General features: G+C 38.9%; 1 protein-coding gene across 2 annotated transcripts in view; it reads left to right on the top strand.

The window, feature by feature from the left end:
- Positions 1–14,549, top strand: part of WNT7B (Wnt family member 7B) — a gene marked incomplete at both ends in the record, with an annotated part of 94,514 nt that extends 79,965 nt beyond the window's left edge. For both annotated transcript variants that reach the window (XM_080627098.1, XM_080627097.1), the window contains 2 exons: positions 2,779–3,050; positions 14,070–14,549. In XM_080627098.1, coding sequence (XP_080483224.1) covers positions 2,779–3,050; positions 14,070–14,549 — 752 coding nt within the window. The remainder of the gene's footprint in view (positions 1–2,778; positions 3,051–14,069) is intronic.
- Positions 14,550–20,141: the final 5,592 nt, after the last annotated feature.

The following is a 20,141-nucleotide window of genomic DNA, read 5'->3' as shown; positions in this document are numbered from 1 at the left end:
GAGCCCTACTTATTTTAGAGCTGCATTGAAACAGAAGAGTAATCTCTTGAGTCAATATGGTTTCCATTTGGTATTATCCCATGAGTTGAGATAATTTCATCACTACTATAGCTCTCTAGTGGGTGAAAGAAAGATATTTTCCTCTATTCCTGAAGGTAATCAGGGGTATAATGGGAACAAGGGGGGGTAAAAGAAAGATAAAGACAGGATATTCTTTAGTTTTACAAAACTCATCAAGGCAAGCACAGTGTGAAAACTCATTGACAGGTTACAGATACAGTGGGATGATAAAATGGCTTACCTTCTACTGTGGATACATGTGGAATATATTGAGCTTAAACATAAAACATAAGCAACCTCTCTCTGGCTAATCTCTGAGTAAATCTACAGAACTGTAGGTCACAGCTGCTACGTTTCCTGACAGGAATATATTTCTGCCTGTTTATAAGCCATTCTACATGTGTTTCAAAGGTGTTTGAACAAAAATTTTACTGGGTCTGATTTTGCATTCTCATTTACCCTCATCCTGAAGAAAAGGAAAACGTATCACTATGTATAGTTTCTATTACATCTCATATTTCTAATCTTTTGATTTATAGATGAAGAATAGATTAAAAATCAAACCAAAAAACAAGATGAAGAAAGAAATCCTTCAAGACAACAGGATACATGTTAAAGCATGGGTCCTAGATTTGACTTCAGCTGCTGTGTAAAGAGGAGTCAATATCGATATGCATTTTTAGAAAGCACACTAGGAACTAGAACAGTGGTTCCCAAACTTTTTTGGATTACTCTCAAGCCTCAGAATTTCTTGTGGACCACCAGACATCATTATCATCAAACTTTTAATTGAAAACACTATTAAAAACAGTGTTTAATATGGCTCTGTGGATTAGCTGTGAACCCTTCACCATGGCCTCCTGGACCACCAGTGTTCTGCGGACCATGGTTTGGGAACCACTGAACCAGACTACACACATCGTACACCCCAACAAAACACTTCTGTGTCTGAAAGCAAAGTCAGTCCTTCTATTGCGTGATGTACTTAAATAATACACAAGTCAGTTTAACTTTCTTGGTACCTGAAGAACACAGCACCCTTTTGTTTTTCTCTTACCTTAAGTTTCGTTTTTTATTGCTTTGGAGAAACAAGTATATGGTGCCAAAAAGCAGTTTATGATTGTTTCCTGTAGGATCTTTCTCATATCCGGCAGGGGCGTAACCTTTCAGGAAGCTATCTATGAAAATAAGAAATATAAACCATATATATATATATATATATATACACATATATATATATAAAAAAGAACATAACCCCCCCACACTGTGCACTGGTCATTCCAGAATAGTTATGATATCTATGAATCCTAAAATAAAAAATTAGAAATAGCTTCTGAGTTGTTTTGGTTTGTGCTTTTTCTCCGCTCCTCTGGAAAATTTGTTCTTTATTTTCCTTCCCAAATCCATTAATGATGTTAAAGCTCTGTGTGTGGCCATTAAGGCATTTCAGCAATTTTCTCAAATTCTTTACAGTTATTCTTTGGCTCCACTATTACAAGATTGTCTGTTTATCACCAGATAAACACACAGAGGAAAATGATGATAGCGCTGAGAAGGGAACTTGTAGTGAAATGGTATAAATAAGAACAGCAAAACACCAAAGGACATGATCCAGCCCTACATTAAGTCAGTGACAGAGTGTAGTCTCACATGAGAGCAGGAATGGACTACAGCATTCCTTTCAATTGTTCAGCCTCTATATCTCCTTGCTTTTGTGCACCCCGCAGGCAACTCAGCCAACCAGTGTCTAGTAAAGAAAGGGGGCTTGTTTACCTTCCCTCATATACTCAGTATCAACAACTATAAAATGGAATTGGGAATGAGGAAACTTGGCAAATAGTGGATTATAGCCAAAAAAAAAAAAATCCTAAAAAGACAATTTTATTTTTTCTAAGACTGTGCTTTCATGAGAGTACCTCACTTGCTTTGGACAGGAAATAATGCTGCCACAGGACTTCCATAATTCTTGCATGTTCAACAGCCAAGGTAATGCAGAGGTTTGAGTTAGAGTGAGAGTGGAAAAGGGTCATTACAGCAAAACTAATATGCAAGAGAAGTCACCAAGGGAAAACAGTAGCCTCTACTGTAGCTTGAAAGAAAACAAAAGCTTGAAAGAAAACAAAACCTATTCAGCTGTTTTCTTTATAGGCATCTCTTGCAATACTTTTCACACAGCATCATTAATGGATGTTACTGGAGCATTTATAAAGGTGAATTAATAATCATCCCCTCTGCCCTAGCCTTCTTGCACATCTGAAAGGGTCTGGTATTTTTTAATGTGTGGCTGCTTTTCTTTTTCCATGCAGTGCAAACAGTTAGAGGTACTTCCTGCTTTCCAGTGAGCATTGCCACCGGTGACTCACTTATTATGCATCTGAAATACTTAAGGTTCAGCTTGCAAACCTGACTAGACAGTGTAAAAACAAATCATGTTGCTTCACCTCACCACTGTCCAGACTCATTGCCAAATTCCCCTCTGGCAAAGGGGGCTAGGTGGGACCATCAGATGGCTTGTGCTTGCCTGTGGTAATATGCCCCAGTTGCACCAAGCATTTTAAATATGTATGTAATTCAGTAAGAATGAAAAATACACACTTAGTAGTAATGCCCTCTTCACATTGCTGCCTGACACCATTGCTGTAGATAACGTGTATATTGTTTTTAGTAAGTGCGTGCTGCTTTTCTGCCAACCCATCAGCTTTTGGCTTCTCTCCACAGGAAGCAGGGAAGCTGCGTTCACCTATGCCATTACTGCTGCTGGCGTTGCACATGCTGTCACGGCCGCCTGCAGCCAGGGCAACCTCAGCAATTGTGGCTGTGACCGAGAGAAACAGGGCTACTACAACCAAGAGGAGGGCTGGAAGTGGGGAGGCTGCTCTGCGGATATCAGATATGGCATTGAGTTCTCCCGGAGGTTTGTTGATGCCCGAGAAATCAAAAAGAATGCACGGAGGCTGATGAACTTGCACAACAATGAGGCTGGAAGAAAGGTATTCCAGAAAGGACAAGGGATGGGGAAATGTGCACTGGAGAAAGGGGGGAGGCTGGCTTGGTGGCAGGAGGCATTCCCTGAGAACTTACACCTCTCTCTGCTGTTATCCCATACCCATATCTAGTTACCTGATGGCATCTAATGTTAATGTTCTGTTGCTGGTTTTTTTATTCCAAGCTGACCATGTATTATAGATGCTGTCCTAAATGATCCTGCTTCCTAAGCCTTCTTTCCAGTCCCACCCATAACAGAGAGGGCTTTGCTGGAGCTGTTTGGCATAATGATAAACCTTTGCTTTTCATCTCCTTTGCAAAAACCTAGCAAGAGATTGTCAGGGCTCGTGATGTGACAGGACTGTGCCTGCATTGCTGAACTCCCACAGCACTTGAAGCTATTTATTCCACTCAAAACAAAACACTTCTTTGACCACACCTCTAAAGAAACACACACTTTATAGCAAATGCACAACTGTCAGTTTCTCACTGGCAAGCTACAAATGGCTGCATTAGTGTCCCTTTGGAAGAAAAACTAGTTCCGTATCTGCAACCATAACTGAGTTGCTTGCAATGGAAACAATAAACATTGTGGAGCTATGCTGATTTATGTCCATTGAATAACAATCCCCAAAGCTTCCCCTTTAAAAAGTATAACAAATATTTCTGCTTAATACATACCTACCTCAGATTTTAATATACCCTTCAAAGTGTTTTCTCTCAGGTAAATAAATGCTGCTTCTACCCTCCAGTGTTGTAGGAGACTCCAACGTACCACTCCTTCACACCTAGCCCCCAAAGTTGGACTGAAATTTTCTCCTCTAAAACAGTGTGTGCTTTCAGTCCTACACTGAGCACTAGCCACTGAGGTGGGCAGAGATGACTGAACTGGTACAATTCATGGTTGAACTGGTTGAAATAGTACAAGTATCTTATTGCATGTATTTTGTTTTTAACACTCAGTCCATGCAACAAAACCTTCTGGGGGTTTCAGTTGGCTCTGCACTGACACTGAAGGTGGTGTATGAACAGTTATTCATTGGGATGAAAGTACTACATAAACACAACATGGTGAAAGAAACCAGTTATGGGGCATAAACTCAAGCGTAGAGACAGGATCAATACTCGAATGATGGTTGATACCAAGGTCTTCAGACAGCTGACTGAAGAGCCAGACAGAAAAACATCCTTAAGAGAGGCACAATGTTTTTTTCCAAAACTTGCTACCACAGGTGGAAGACCAGAAGCTTGGAAGACCAGATCCAGGTCTGATCACTTCTCTTAGCCTAAGTGTTTCACCTCAGCATCACGAATTGTGTTTGGATGCAAAAGAAGATGGAAGCCACATATTAAACTTGCAAGGCAGCATTTATTACTGCCAGATGCATTATTATTCCTGCTTAAACTGGCAGCCTTCTGTAGTGGGCATTGTGCCACCCCCACAGAGATGCTGGTGCATATGTCCTAGCTGGAATAGGTTACAGTTAAGATGTGAAAGAGGGACAAAAGAGCAAAAGTGTATACATAGATGGAGAACAGTGAAGTCCTTGCCCAAGGACAGAAGGCAGCTCTCCATGAGCCAGGCACTGATCCTAGGTCCCTCAGTTCTAAATATAGCCCAGTAACCACTAGACCACATTGATGATTCTTATTAAGAAAATTATATTTTTACTTTTCATCAGAATTTCATAAGCAGGGGGACGCAAGCAAACCAAAGAAGTATCTGCTTTTACAGATATTTCTTGTAGCAGCATTAATGCAAATGCATTTCTTTCAGCATTTCCAAAAAAGTGTTTTTTTTACAAGTGCTCTTACAAAACCAAATGATAACACTCTCTTTCATGTTTTTGAGACAGGAATAAAAAGTCTTGTAAATACTGGCAATATAGGTGGGGTTTTTCCCAATACATTTTTTTTATAGGTACCATTTAGGAATTTACCCACTTTTTTGTTGTTGGCATTTTTCAGTAGTCATTTATACCCATATACATTGACTGTAATCATTAATGCATCCAGTCACTTTCAAAAGCTAAAGATGACTGAAAGGATTTTGTGTAGCTTTTTGTTTTTAAGCACAACCCATCAAATCCCAAGGAATGTGCTCACATAAAAGATGGTCATGTTTAGAAATAATGGTGTTATGACATACATTCCAATGAAATGAATATGCAAAGTTGTACTGTATATAATACTTAGTGATTTTGGTTCCTCTGAGATCATCTGCTATTTGTATAAATAAGACATTCTGAATTTGAAAATGACTGAAAATTAAGGTTAGAACAGAACTCTGGAAGTTAGGATATGTTTTCTCTGTTTCAGAGTTGGACCTTTGCAAAAGCAGCCACAGATTTTTATGCAATTTCAATGTGAAATCACATGTCCCTCCTGAGAATCCAGGCAAACTTGAAATCTGACCTATGCTCACCTAAACTTGACAGTTTCGAGGGTCCAGGACAAACGTGGTTTGGATTGTGAGCCTGACACAAAATCTGAAATGAGGAGATTTGCTTATGTGTGATTGTCATTCTGACACTCAAGTCAGAAATAAATGCAGTTATGTCTGGAGACTTTCTGAATCTCAATACTAAACCCCCATTTTTCTTCCCTTTCCCTTCCAAAAATCTTAAAACACAGCTGGGAAAAGCTTGTATCTCCCTGAGTAAGACTGTGAGTACCATCCTGCTGACCTGTATGCAACTACTTTTAAAATTCGGAAACAGTTTGGAACGAAGCTTCTGGTTCATAACTGTTATTATTAATGGTAAAAGTAAGGATATTTTTCTCTTGTTATGAACAGGAATAAAAAAAAGAAGGAAACCATAAGCAATTCAGATTTTTTATTTTTTTTTTTACATCTTTGTTGATTCAGAAGTTCTCAAATAATCTTTTCAACATTAAGGTAGGAATGCCAGGACAGTAAAGGAAATATATGCATTTTTAGCTTCCTAAAGAGATTTCACAGCACTTTAACTGTTAAAAAATTACATTTATATCTGTAATGTTAAGGCTCGTGGTTCCTATTCAGTCTTACCAAATCGGCTTTTTGAGTTAGGTTAAGAACAACAATAGTTAGCCAATAAATCTGCTATCTTTATAATAGTCTTGTCTTTAAATCTCAGAGCCTCCTAAAACAGAAACATGAGGAAAAAAGAACACAAAGAACTCCCAAACCCACCTACAGTTATTTTCAACTTGCTCTGAAGTCAGTGGAAAGCCCTTGATGACCTCACTAGACCTCTACCAGGTGGCCAGAAGATCATTGCGAGGATCATTATCTATGACTCTGACCACCAGTTTTGCCCTGAGAGCAAAACCTGGTGCATGTGCACGTCTTATGCCATCGCATGGACTTTTGCATGTGCCAGCACAGGAATCTTGCCCACCCTCAGTATCCCTCAGCACCTGTCTCAAACACGCGTGGGAGTCAGAGGCATTTGTAGCTATATCAGTGACTATAATGTTTTGCTCTCATAGGAATGGTTTAAAATGCTGGCCTGCTGGTATTTCACTGTTGTTAAAAATAGAATTCTGAGGAATTTGTCTTTGAGGAAAAAAAAAATCACGCTGAATAAATAATTGCACAAAACTTGCAAACAGATGAGGGGGCAAATAGTTCTGGGGGCCCTTTAACTTGAGTCTGGGGCTGAGATTCTCAGCACAACACCGATAAAGTACCTTCTTTGAAAAAAGACAATATTTAGGCTTTTCAGGGAATTTCTGATGACTGTGGAAAGAATGAATCCTTTAATTGCTTTGCATTGCATCCCCTAATGGTTCTGCATTGCATTTCTTTTTGTTTCAGCTAATGACAAGTTTCTGAAGTTTCTAATAAATTTGTAATGAATAGCACCAGTAACAAAATAATAAACTTGCCCTTGGTGCCATTTGGAAGAAATTAATGCTTAGTGATTCCTGGTGACATGAGATGCTACTGATGGAAGATTTATGGTTTGCGGCAAAACAGCGCCATGCTGTGTAAAAGACCAAAGTAGCTGATTTCACCACCAGTTTTTAAATGTCCACTATGATTCAGAATGGAAAGTACAAGTGTGGTAAATGAAAACAAGCCCCCAAAGGGAGACTAGCGTAAGTCTAATTCAAATGTGACTGAAAGAATGGCATGTTGCGTATCTGAATGTTTACAGAGAGATCTGTGGGCAAAACTTTGACGGAGTAATGAAAAATTAAATACCAACAAAACCAAGTAAGCTTTGATGCTGTTTTATGAGACAGCTTTCCACCATGTATTTTTAGAAACAAGTATCTTTATTCTGGGATAAATGAACTTAGAAAGAGTAACATCTGGGAACGCACACCATTAATTTTAACTTTTTGTTGAAAGCTTCAAAACAATGACTGGCTGTCATGGGGAATCTCAATTACAAATAAGGGGTTTTCTGTTTGTTTGTTTGTTTCTAAGGGGACAGCTAAAAGAACAAGCTGACAAATTGGTAGCAGATCACAGCATTTACCAAAAAGAAAAAAAAAGAAAGGTTTCTAACAGTTTATCAATCAATTATGCTCTTATGATAGGCAATGACTGCTGTTATGCGGAGAAAAAGCTGGCCTATTTCTTTCCCTTCCAGAAACACACCCATTACACTGACTGCCAGCAATTCAGCCTGGTACCATCCCAATATTTATTATCTTTGTAATGCTGATGGGTTTTTCTTGTTCTTTTTTTGGAATGCCTGGAAGATGACGACATTTTATTTTACATTTGAAACAATTAAAGTGTAGGGACAAAAAAAAAAAAAGCAATTCAAAGTCTCTTCGGAAGAGATTATTCAGTTACTTTTGACAACATTTCCATCTAAGCTATGGCTCTTTTTTGCAGTTCCTGTTGCCACAGAACTGCGGTACTGGGAAGGGTTTTTTGCTGACAAGTTTTGGCTGTAGAGCAGCTAATGAGGTGATCTGTTGGTCACCGTTCATTATACATATATATATATACACACACCCCCACATGCATATATGTAGAGTGTGTGTGTACATATTTATGCATATTTATACATATTTATATGCATTGTCTGTGCATACAAAATATAAGAAAGTGTTAGCTCATTTCACCTCCCATAAAACATTTAAATTAATAAAGTCACTTCTGCAAGACGCACAGCATGACCTAATACATTGCAGCCTGCCTTCACTGTCACCCAAGAGGTCACAAAGATTAAAAGCAATGTTCAGAAAAAGACTGGATAAAATGCTCAAAGTTACTGTGGAGGCTGAATCTCAGTTTCAAAAGTGAAAGCCAATGAAGTTTATGCTCCTGTAAGTCTAAAATATTCTCAAAAATGTGACTTTGTTTCCTAAGTAATTTCAGTGATTTAAAGAATGTGACTTTCCAGGTTTTACAGGCCTGAGTCCATCATTTGTTGAAATTCAGTGCACATCCCTTGTGAGAACTCATGAAAGAAAAGCTTTTGATAGTTTTACTTCATAGCATACTTTCCACTTTCCCACTTAAATTGATTTGCAGACAGATATAAATCCAATTTCAAAAAGTTTGGTGTTACAGCTTGGGTGGGTTAGATGGATAGCTAATGCTTATCCATATGTCCTGAACATGCAAGCTTTGGCTCAAAATCTCATGAGGATAGTTCTCTTGCTTCCAGTTGGGCTGCATTTACTAGCTTATTTTTTTCTTCCAGAAACACACCCTTAAGATTGACTGCCAGAAGCTACATCTGGTACTATCCTACTTTTTGAGCATTTTGCCTTAAAATTAGAGGAGGGGAATAGCCAAATATTTTAGGACTTGCTAAACAGTTTTATTCTAGAAATGCACATGGCCATGCATATGATGCAATGTGTGCAAGATACATATCATCTACCTAGTAAAAAATTACTCACCCCTTCAAACCTCACATCTCTATAAAGGCTGACAGAATAAAACCATCAATAAAATATTTTTAACCATTTAAGATGATATTTAAAATTTTACCTTCAAGTTTCACAGCAAATTCCACAGAAAACACAGTGAAATACTGCAGTCACACTTGTTTTGGGGGTGATGTGAAGAGTGCTTCTCAAGATGTTTTGGGTTCTTTGCAATTCACTGTAAAAATAGAATTCAGAAAATTTTAACCAATTGCAGCAGTTTATTGGTCAAATTTAGCAGCTATTTTGTCTTCTTCTGGAAGGCAGGAAAGAGGCACAGACACGTTAGGCTCTATAGCCCATCTTCATACTAATAAGGAATTTCATCTCAGAATTCCAGGATTATTTTCTTGCAAGCTGAGAGGAGAACTTGGGTAGAGAGCAGTGGGCATTCTTCCATTTGTTTTTTTAATGCATTTAATGGGGATATTATGGGAAAGAGTGCCTTACCTAGGGAGGCAGGTGAAGGGTAGGAGGAGATGAATTGATGCCTCTTGCAGCTCAGGGGATCCACAGCCCTGCTGAGCTCTGGTCAGTGTCAGGAAAAAAAAATTTCATGCTGTGGCTGGATACTGACCGGCTGCAAAGCAGAGGCTCTCTGCTCCCATAAAACTATTCAATGAGGAAAACAGGGATGTGAAAAGAGGCTCAGAAAACAGTAACTCAGTTCCTCATCTCCCATCCCACAAAGTATAAATACTGTTTTGATGCTTGACGGAACAACCTCACAGAGGAGCAGAAAGAAAAATACATCAGCTGAAGCACCCATTTTCTGCTGGCTCCATGTTTTCTCTTTACAGGGCTGGGCACAGCCCAAGGAGTCATGGCATGAACTGCTCAATTTTGGGCTCTGTGAGCTCCTATTAATGAAGAATATTTTCAGGACATTTGTATTGGAGTGGCATTACACTCCGCTAATGTTAGTTACACTCCTGGCTATCTGAGTTAAAAAAACAAACCCAGAAAAACCAACTTTGTTTCCCAGATTGGTCCATGAGATCAGCATTTTGTCAGCAGTTGTGGACCCTAGTCTGCACTGAGACTAAGGTTACCCAGTGCCTACACATCATCATCGATGAGCCATCAGCTCTCATGGCTGCAGCTGCATGAGTATCAAAGGGGTGGTGACATCTTGAGACCAGGATCCATCTCTTTTGTTATTGTTATTACCCAAAACAAAAATTGATCACTTGCATATTTGATGGGGGAAAACTGAAGTTTTCTATTTCTTTTTGATGCTGCATTCAAAAAGTAATATGGACTTTGTTACATTCAACATCTGGTCCAAAAATGTGCATTTCCACTAAGGAAAAGACAAACCAGAAAAGGCAAGCCAAAACACACACACACAAAATGTTACTATTGTTTCTACATATTTTATCCAGATAGGATTTTTAATATGTACAGAAACTGTATCTGATGTTATGCAGTTGGGTCTAGATACGGAACTTGAAAGGATGAATTTCTTTTCATGAGTATCATTTTGTTTTATTTCAGCCTTTGCTAGTCTTTTTCTACTTAACTGGCAGCGGACAACCCTCAAATTGCATTTTCAGTGTATGATTTATATAGGTATAAAAATATGTGGGATAAGAAAGCTTTAACATTATATTTCACAATTCATTTAACAAAGTAGCAGTAGTTAGAAAATTTTGCTTGGCAAGATCATACTGGGGTGGGAGTGGGCCTGTGTGTGGAAAAGGGACTTAAGGAATGTTCCTACCATTAGTCTGAAGCAGTACAGTCCAGCGATGGGAATTTGCTCTGGGAGGTAGATCTTGCTGTAAACCATTCAAGATTAGATATGAGGCACTGACATATGACAAATGAAACTGCTGAGAAAGTGGGTCATATGAGCTAATGATTTTCAATCTTTAATCAGGCACCTACCTTGGCATAAGATATTAGATTTGAGTAAATAAATACCTTTAAGGCTGAGGGTCAAAGCTTTGATGGGAATTTTGCTGAGGAGAATAAAGCAGGAGGGAAATTGAGGAAGAAAAATGTTATCTGCTCTTCATTCACAGCATTGAGCTAACAGAGACAAATCCTGGCACCTTTGCCAGGTCGAGTGGCACCTTGCTGCAAGTGGGAAGCTGCTCGAGATAACACGCAAACAGACATACCTCTGTGAAAGTCAGATCATGCTGTCTTGTCGGCAAATGGAATACTCCACTGCATCTGGGTGGAAAGAGAGACAAAAGTTGCTTAGAATCTGCTTAGTTTGGGCCTTGCATTCCCTGACCTCCAAGTTTTTGGGCACAATTTTATACCCACAGCTGACTGTGGGCACACAAATTATAGCATTCAGGAATTTAACTACCTGATGATTGGGCCTGTGCTCAGTGTTGTAACCCCAAGCATTCCACATTCATGAGAGAAGCCTCCAAAAACATAAAAAACCTGCGAGATCGGCTTCAAGATCATGAATTAATACTTCTTGAAACTTCTGCTTTTTTTGAGCTTGTGTGGCTTGCATTTGCAAGTTCTTCCACCATCATAAACAGTGGGAACCTTTGAAAAAATACAGCAGTGAAATCAGATTTCTGTACAGCAAAATGACTCATGAAACTGGACCTTCAGAAAGACAAAACCAAAAAGAGAAATCACGGCTTAGGATAAAGTTGCTGGACATTGTACCACAGAGGATGCCAGGCAGTGCTGTGTATAAATGGCAGCATCTCAACCAAATATACACACAGAGGCAAACATACGCACACAGAGGCAAACATACACACACACATCCATATATAAATGTACGTATACAAAGATATCCCTAGGACACCAGAGCGGTTGGTATCTTTGTCCGTCAGGAACAAAGACATTTTCTGTTGTATTAGGGAAGCACATCAATGACAGAGATGAAGGCTCCTTGGAACAGTGTCCAGTGTGTTGAACCCACACAAGAATAAGGAGTCTCACAAGCTTCACCTCCTCCCACTCTCTGAGCAAGTTACTGACTTGGCCTTTTCAACCAAATAACAGACATCAAAAATACTCACAGAACATGACAAAACATGTACTTTTCATCAAGATTTACTACTTGGGGAAAAGAGGAGCATGAATCAGATGTGGCAGACCTATCCCATTGGCAATGCTTTCCTGGAAGTCCTTAGATCTTAGTACTGTTTGGCGAAGGTGTAGAAAAGGTTGCCTCCATCCACCTTTTGTCATGGATTTTGCTGCAGTTCTTGTGGCTGCAACTGAATGCTGACTACTGGTTGAGAAAGCTGTAGAAACAGGCTAGTTTAAAAAAAACATATTTCAGCAATATCAAGCAAACCTTACAAACACTTTTATACCTCTCTACATGCACATCTAAATACCAATAGAATATATTAACCCAGTTTTGTGGAACAGCATTGGAATATTGTTTGTGGGTCTCCGGAAAATCACGTCCTTTTGCACAGGCAGAAAGTAGAGATAGAGGAGATCATGGAGACCCCAGAAAGATGCTGGAGTTTTTCACAAGGCATTCCTCTATTCACTGACACTGAAATGCTGCATTTTCTTTTCTAGAGTAGTTGCAGCTATAGGAACTTCTTCTCTAGCCTGGTAAACCTTCCTGGAAATCAAATTTTCTGCCTCTGATAGGTTAACTTGACCTTGACCTGGAAAAGCCTGTGGTTCCAGAAGGTCTAAGGTATTCTTGAATAGGATGCTCAGCTGTCTTGTACTTGTTCCTGTATGTTGGCAAGGGAAAATTAAAACCAAAAATTCTCTTTAATATTGAAACCCCAGAAATTTGGGAAAAAACAGAACATACAATTTAAGTGAAACTCAAACAACTCAGGAGGGTGCCCTCTATTTGCAGGGATAACCAGCTCTGTACAGTTTTTATTTTAAGGCCAGTTTCTTAAACAGTAAGCATTTTTTACTCCCTTCTACTTCATTATGCCATTGTACTCAGATTTCGGCCCTTTTATCCTTTGCCCATTTCAGTCATGTTCTGGGATCTGCAATGAAACCACTACAGGAGATGGTCTGCAGCATCAGTAATGCTTCAAGACAAGCTTGGTAGCTCATATTTCTTTGTTAGCATCCTATTGCAAAGGGGAAAGATCAGTTTGCTTTGTTCTTAGGCCTTGATTTTCATAAGCTAATGATGACTGTGGATGTAATTATGGTCAGGCTTAAGTGGTAGCGCAAGAGCAAAAAAACATAAAGGCGCTTCCACGAGGCCGGTTTCCCCTCTGTCATGCACAGGGAGTGGGAGGGCATCTGCCTGTCTTCCCCCAGGCGTACACCCGTGCCCAGGGAAGGAGGGAGGTGCCAGACATAGCGCAGCTTGGCTGCAGCAGAAGCAGGAGGTGGAGCATGATCCTGAGCACCCATCAGTTTGGGTCCCTTTTAGGGAACATCTGATGCTGGATTATCCTCCTTGAGATTAACCTGCTCCATCAATAGCAATAAATGCTCCCATTTCTTTTCAGCTTACAGCTGAGCAGGACCCTTTAGTGGATTTTTCCTCTAATGTTGCACAATCATTGCTTCAGTGCAAAAAAATATCCGAACACTTGCATGATAGTCAGGTAGATATCGCAAGGAGTGCTGTTTTAAAGGGATGGTATGCTCTGTGGGTTGAATCGTTAATAGGTATTGCCACTGCCAGTATAGGCAACATTCTTCATTAAGCAGTGAACACAAATGCTTATTCAGCTACACAGTATATGTTAAAGCTGTGATATTAAAACTGCTCAATTTTCTTTAAATGCCTTTTGAGCATTACTGAAAGCAATTAAGATTAAATGTTCTGAATCACTTAAGAAAACATTTTTTTCCTGTTTTCAAAATGAAAATGGTTTGAAGCGTGTTTTTTTTTTAAGTCACTGCAGTCCTGTGAGTTACTTTGGCTCTAAAGACACGTCTTCTGAAATTTAAGTAAATATTGTCCAATGTTTGGAAACAGAATGAAAACGTTTTCTAACAAAATGATAAAACACTGCATTTCCAGCCAGGCACCATGTAAAACAAAATGTGTTATGAGCATTCTGCTTGGTGCTGAGAAGATTTATAAGCATGCATTTGAAAAATTTCAATCAGCAGTCATGAATATTCATATGAACTAACAGACTGAGATTTAGGCAGGTTTGCAATATCATTTTCCTGCAGTAACAATATGCAAATGTCTGTACACACAGGTTCTTGAAGAGAGAATGAAATTGGAGTGCAAGTGTCATGGAGTTTCAGGTTCCTGTACAACTAAGACCTGCTGGACCACACTTCCTAAATTCAGGGAAATTGGATATATTTTGAAAGAGAAATACAATGCTGCAGTGCAAGTGGAGGTGGTACGAGCCAGTAGACTAAGACAGCCAACCTTCCTGAAGATCAAGCAGATTAAGAGTTACCAGAAACCCATGGAAACAGATTTAGTGTATATCGAAAAGTCACCCAACTACTGTGAGGAAGATGCTTCCACGGGGAGTGTCGGTACCCAGGGACGACTCTGCAACCGTACCTCACCCAATGCGGATGGGTGTGACATGATGTGCTGTGGAAGAGGGTACAACACACACCAGTACACCAAGGTGTGGCAATGTAATTGCAAATTCCACTGGTGCTGCTTTGTGAAGTGCAACACGTGTAGTGAGCGGACAGAGGTGTTCACCTGCAAATAATGGCATCATGTGCAAACAAACAGAACCAATCGCCATCAGTGAAGAAAGTGGAGTACAACCAACGACGACAGCATCATTTTGCACATCTAATCTTCTTCGGGAAAAAAACCCCAACCACCACCACAATGACCACTCCCTCCCCACTACTTACACTTCAAAGGATGGTGCATTTTTTCTGGCTGGCTGTTGTAACTGGAAAACAAGAAACTTGGAAACAAGAGCAACAGGATTAAGGTGATGTTGACAACCACATGAAACTTTGTTTTTTAAACTACAATCTGGGTGTTGCAGATTTTCTTGTGTTTTAAGTTATACATATCAGAGAAGCTGATCGCATTGCAGCTCCCAAGAAATTTAAAAGACTCTTTCTCCTATTTTACAACAACAAAACCACCGAGCCCTGTGCAAATAAAGACTTTTTTTTTAAAAAAGTAAATGAAATCTTCATTGACTAGAACACAGCAGACTTGCTGCAAAATCCTAAATGTCTATGAAAGCAGGTAAAGAGAAAACAACTGGTAGGGAGACAAAATCTATGACGGAAATACTCCACTATCAGTTTGGAAAAAAATAACATTCACAAAATTACATCAGCTGCCAGTGACACTGGAACTCTTTGAATGAACATTAAAAATAATTATTTATGTTTTTAATAGTATCAAAAAATTCTAAGCACTAACGGGTAGCTATGTCTTAATTCTGTACTAAATGTAAACTTATTGGAACTCTGACTTTATAACTTTTGTATTTGGTTCTCCCTAAGTTCTTCAATGCTACTGATCTGTTGTCACTCCACTATTAGAGTTCAATTACAGTAGGCCTTAAGCAATTACCAGAATTGAGCAGAAAGATCATGCGAAACTGCGGTTACAAATGCTTGATAAAGACTTTTCTCACTTGCCTCCTGATTAAGAGTGACTCTTTTTTAGACTCAGGCTTGAGGCATGGAGTACCTGCTCTCAGCTCCTTGTAGGGAGTTTTAGGATACAAAGACATGCTTCGACAAATATCAAAGGTTTTGCTTTGCTGTTAAATGCACTGGCAGAATCTTTCAAGCATTGTGTTTCGCCTTTATCAGTTGAAAGTTAATATTACCAGTAGTTTTAAATAACTTATGCTCAGTATGAACTGAGAAGTTAATAAAAATATGGTAGCTGAGCTCTGGGTTGCTGCAACCTGTGAGCTGTGGTGGCTTCATGAACATGAGAAAGCTAAAATATGGGTTAGTCCGTGTTGTTGTTATTCTAAGGTTGGAAATAACGCACCCTGTGGTAAATACATGAATGTTAAGGAAGAAGTTGACTTTTTACACCAGCACTCAATTCTAATTTACATACCTTTTCCCTATGAGAGATTTAAAGAAAGTCCTCAGATATTTTACTACTGTAAAATCTAGTGTTTGTAAACCCAAGAGCCAGATATGCCCACTTATAACACAGAGCATTTAAGCACATAAATGTTTGCTTGTAGCGAGGGTCCCTATCTGACTTTCTGAAAACTGGGATTAAAAATTTCCTAACGTCTGCATATCTGCATTTCTAGATTTTGTTTCATTTTATTACTTTTATTGAGGGGCTGCACAGCCATGAGCCCTCCCCACCTGACATGGGAGCACTTGCCACACCACACAGTGCCCTTGGGGCAAGGGGCTGGTGGAGCTACTGCTCCACTAGCTCCCATGCTGGATATGTCAATGAGCCAGGATTGCCTCCATATTTTACGGGCCTGCATTATCAAAGGTAACTAAATACTTGGGGACCTTCATTGGAATACTCATGAAGACCTGCCTTTCTGACTTCAAGCACTTACCCTCTGAAAATCAGAGCCCTTGGATGAGCCTGCCATGGAGCAATCCAAAGTTGAAAAGCTCATTTTTTATATTGTTGCTGTTGGTTTCTAAATGCCAACCATGATGTGAACAACCCCATAGAAGTCAACAAGGCACACCCAAAATGCTAGAGTCACTCTGTATAATTTAAAGTCCCTTTGATTCCTGGGTATTGTTGTTGAATAATAGTGATATACTGTACTTTCACTCCATTCTTGACAGGAAGCAAATAAAGCTCCCAAGCACAGTAATGCACAGTCTTATGGTACTAGATGCTGTAAATATATTAGAATAGTATTTGTTAAGTACAATTGAGGAATCCAATTAAGTTATATTATTGTATATCGTTTAAATGTCTATAGAGTATTTTAAATTATTGTGAACTACACTGCGTTAAAAAAAAAAGGTTATATATTATAACACCAACCACTCTGAACAGTGGACCAAAGTGACACTTTCTTTTTTTTCCATACCCCTATTTCAAATAGCTTTGTCAGCTGAAACACCACAGTAACAGTCCTATGACTGGATTAGCTATCTAGAATATACCATTTCAGAGCTTCATATAAAATTTTTGTTTGTGTGGGTACTGTATGGCACAAAGCAGGGGATGACCATGGGAATTCATGGACTCGGAACTTTGTCTTAGGAAAAAACAGGTTTGGTCAGAAAACACCATTACCACTAATGTACTGAAACATCCACCCCAAAATGACAACCTTTTAATGAAGGTGTCTATGGACAGAAGTGGGTTACACACAACTTTTATTTTAAAAGATGTAGTTTGGTGTCAAAGAACTGTGACAACAGAGGTTTTAATGCAACCAGAAACACAACATGGTTTAACCACACCTTAGCCATGACAAACTCATAATACTGTATGTTATTAAAGAATTTAAGAGCAAAGATCAATTTGTTTACTATGTTAATGTTTTATGGCAAGCAGAAAACAAAAGATAAAATGTGTGTCCATTAAAACTTAATTTTTTCCCCTTCTAGTTCCCTTTCTTTTTGTTTGCTGTTCATTTAGAAAAAAGAAAGAAAACATCAAGGTCTTATGCAAAAGCCATTTGTGTGAAGGCTTCTCTGGAAGACAAATGATAGGCAGATTTCAAGTCCAAAGCAGTTTTTGTGTTTTGTGAGAAATAATAGTGAACGTGCCTGTGTTTGGTATCACAGTCCAAAGTCAGCTACCTACACCAGTAGTACCAGAGAAACTGGCACAAGCATCACCAACCTTGCTATTACCAGAGACTTTGGCTGGCTCAAATGAGAAAAATATAGATGTTTTGTGATATAAAATGTGGCATCCGACACCAAAATGGTTCTTGACCATGAACCTCACATAATAGATTAATGAACAGAGAGGAGTAAGAAAGAGACGTAGAGGAGCAGCTTGAAGACCCTGACTTCAGCGCTTGCACATGTTCCAGTTCACTCAAGCAAGTTATGGACACATCTGAAAGCCCTACCTGAATCTGTATCTGAAATATTTTACAGCATTTACCTTGATCAGAATAGTAGCAACCTCTTTGATACTGAGAATAGTGTCTTCCTATAAGAAATCTAAAGAAAATGTACAACCTTTGTTGTATTTGCCTCTCAGGGAAGATATCCAACTATAGATAAAGGTATAGCCAAATTCCACATGAACCAAGGCCAAAATAACTTCATTAAAATGAACTGAGTTGGCCTGGGTTTATAGCAGCATAAGTATGTACAGCATTTTCTCCATGGATGCCAAACAAAACACTACACCTTCTTTCTAATTACATCATGGGAAACGTGTTAATAGAGCTGAAGAATTTTTTATAGCAAATGGTAATATTACATTTGTTTCTACGATGACATCTGGAAAATAGATGAAACTCATCAAAAGTTTGCAAATCTTCTAACAAAACTAAAGCATGTTGCAAGTAGGTCACTTAAAGTTTTAAACATATTTCCATGGATTTCTTTCTTAGTTTAAGGTCAAAACCCCAAAGTGATACTGAACAGAACAAATCAAGACCTTCCCTTGTACCATCTTTCCTATACACATAACGCATATGCCTTTCACTATTGAAGGCACAATTGATGTTCAACAGAAAATGCTTTCTGTAAAGCTACAGATAATTTGCATTCATAGTGATTTTCATAACTGGACAGAATGACTGCAAGTTTCCTTTCCAATCCTCCAGACCTTTTGTTGCAATGACAGTTCCCACAGCAAAGGCGGTACAGTAAAGGTGGTACAGTAAAGACCCAATATTCTTCTCTCTGAGTGACTGCCACAATGAGATGTGGGATATACACAGCTAAAACTATATATAAAGGAAAAAAACATCAAAGTTGGAAAGGCAGGGGAAGTTGTAAGCAATTTCAGTTTGTGACACTGTGATATTGTAAGAAACCTCCTGCATGCAAAACAAACAGCGTTGTAGGTTGAACCCACAAAAGTTTTTCCCCTCAAATACAAAGTTCCCATCTGCATCTCTGCACATTCGGACTATTTCATTGGAGAACAAACATACCCAACGGCTGGCAAGTATTTTCTTTTTGGTGTTATACTTGCTATTAGGAAATTGTAGGGGATCATTATCTGACAGGGGACATCAAGTTGCAAACTTAAAATCTGCATCTCATTTTTTAAATAAAGATCCAGGGTGTTTTTCCCCTGCACATTCCTGCAGTACAGATGCATGTGTTTTAAAAGATTTGTTTGGTGAAGAGTGAAGATGTCAGTTTACACACAATACATGATTGTTGTTTGTACGGTGTTGCACAGAGCACTGAAGCAGAAGGAACAATACTGCTGTAAATTCAAAATCTTTAGTTGTGCTGTTTTTACTGAAAGCAATACACTAGCTATTACCTATTTGGACACCCTAGTGCGATTCCATTTCATATGATGGTCCTTTCCATAAGTTGGTACTATGAAAGGCCAAAAAATTTGGAACAATAAAGTGCCAGGTCCTCTCATTCACGCTGTAAACAGACCATGAATTCAATAGAGAACCAGCTTAATGACAATTAAACTTGTTCATAGGTATTAAAGACAATTAACACATTTGTTTCATAGATCCCAAACAAATGACACTGCAACAGACATTGGAAATATTTGCATTGAAAGCTAGCTATATGATTAGTCTCTGCCTTCATTTGCCCAGAGAAGTAGGGGAAAGTCAGCATTTTAGATCCCATACAACTAAAAGGAATTCCCAAGGAGATTACAAGATTTTGATCTTATTGTTTAATTCCTGTGGCTGAGAATGAAAAGGAGCATTCCCTCAATCTTTCGGTAAAAAGAAACCCAAAGGCATTTTGAAGACTATTCACACCACTCAACTTAAAGGACTAAAAGACGGGCTAAGTGAGCTGACAGCCTCTCTGGACTTCCTCAATAGGGAGAGCAAACTTGCTCTGGGGGAGGCGTTAGCTCAGCTCTGACAGAACCTCTTTTCCTTCTCAACTGGAGAAAAACCCCAGGGAGACAGACCGGATAATTTATCCACTGAAATTAAGTACCAAAAATTGTGTCATGTGAATGAACTCCCATTTCCCCTCTACTGTTTGCCTCAGCTGCTCTTGGGCACTAATTATATTTTCCTTAGGTTTTTTTTTTTTTTCCTTTTTTTAACTGCAAGCTCTATTATTTTATGTGTTGTGGAATAGATACTCCATTATGTCAGTGAAATTGGCTTTGCTTTTCCTTTTTACTGCCACCCTGTTCTTGTCTCTTCCAACCAATCTCCAACTCCTGATTTTATGCATGAACTATTTCC

The sequence above is a fragment of the Psittacula echo genome (genome assembly GCF_963264785.1).
Source record: "Psittacula echo genome assembly, chromosome: 1".
Lineage (NCBI taxonomy): Eukaryota > Metazoa > Chordata > Aves > Psittaciformes > Psittacidae > Psittacula > Psittacula echo.
This window is presented reverse-complemented; position numbering and strand designations above follow the sequence as displayed.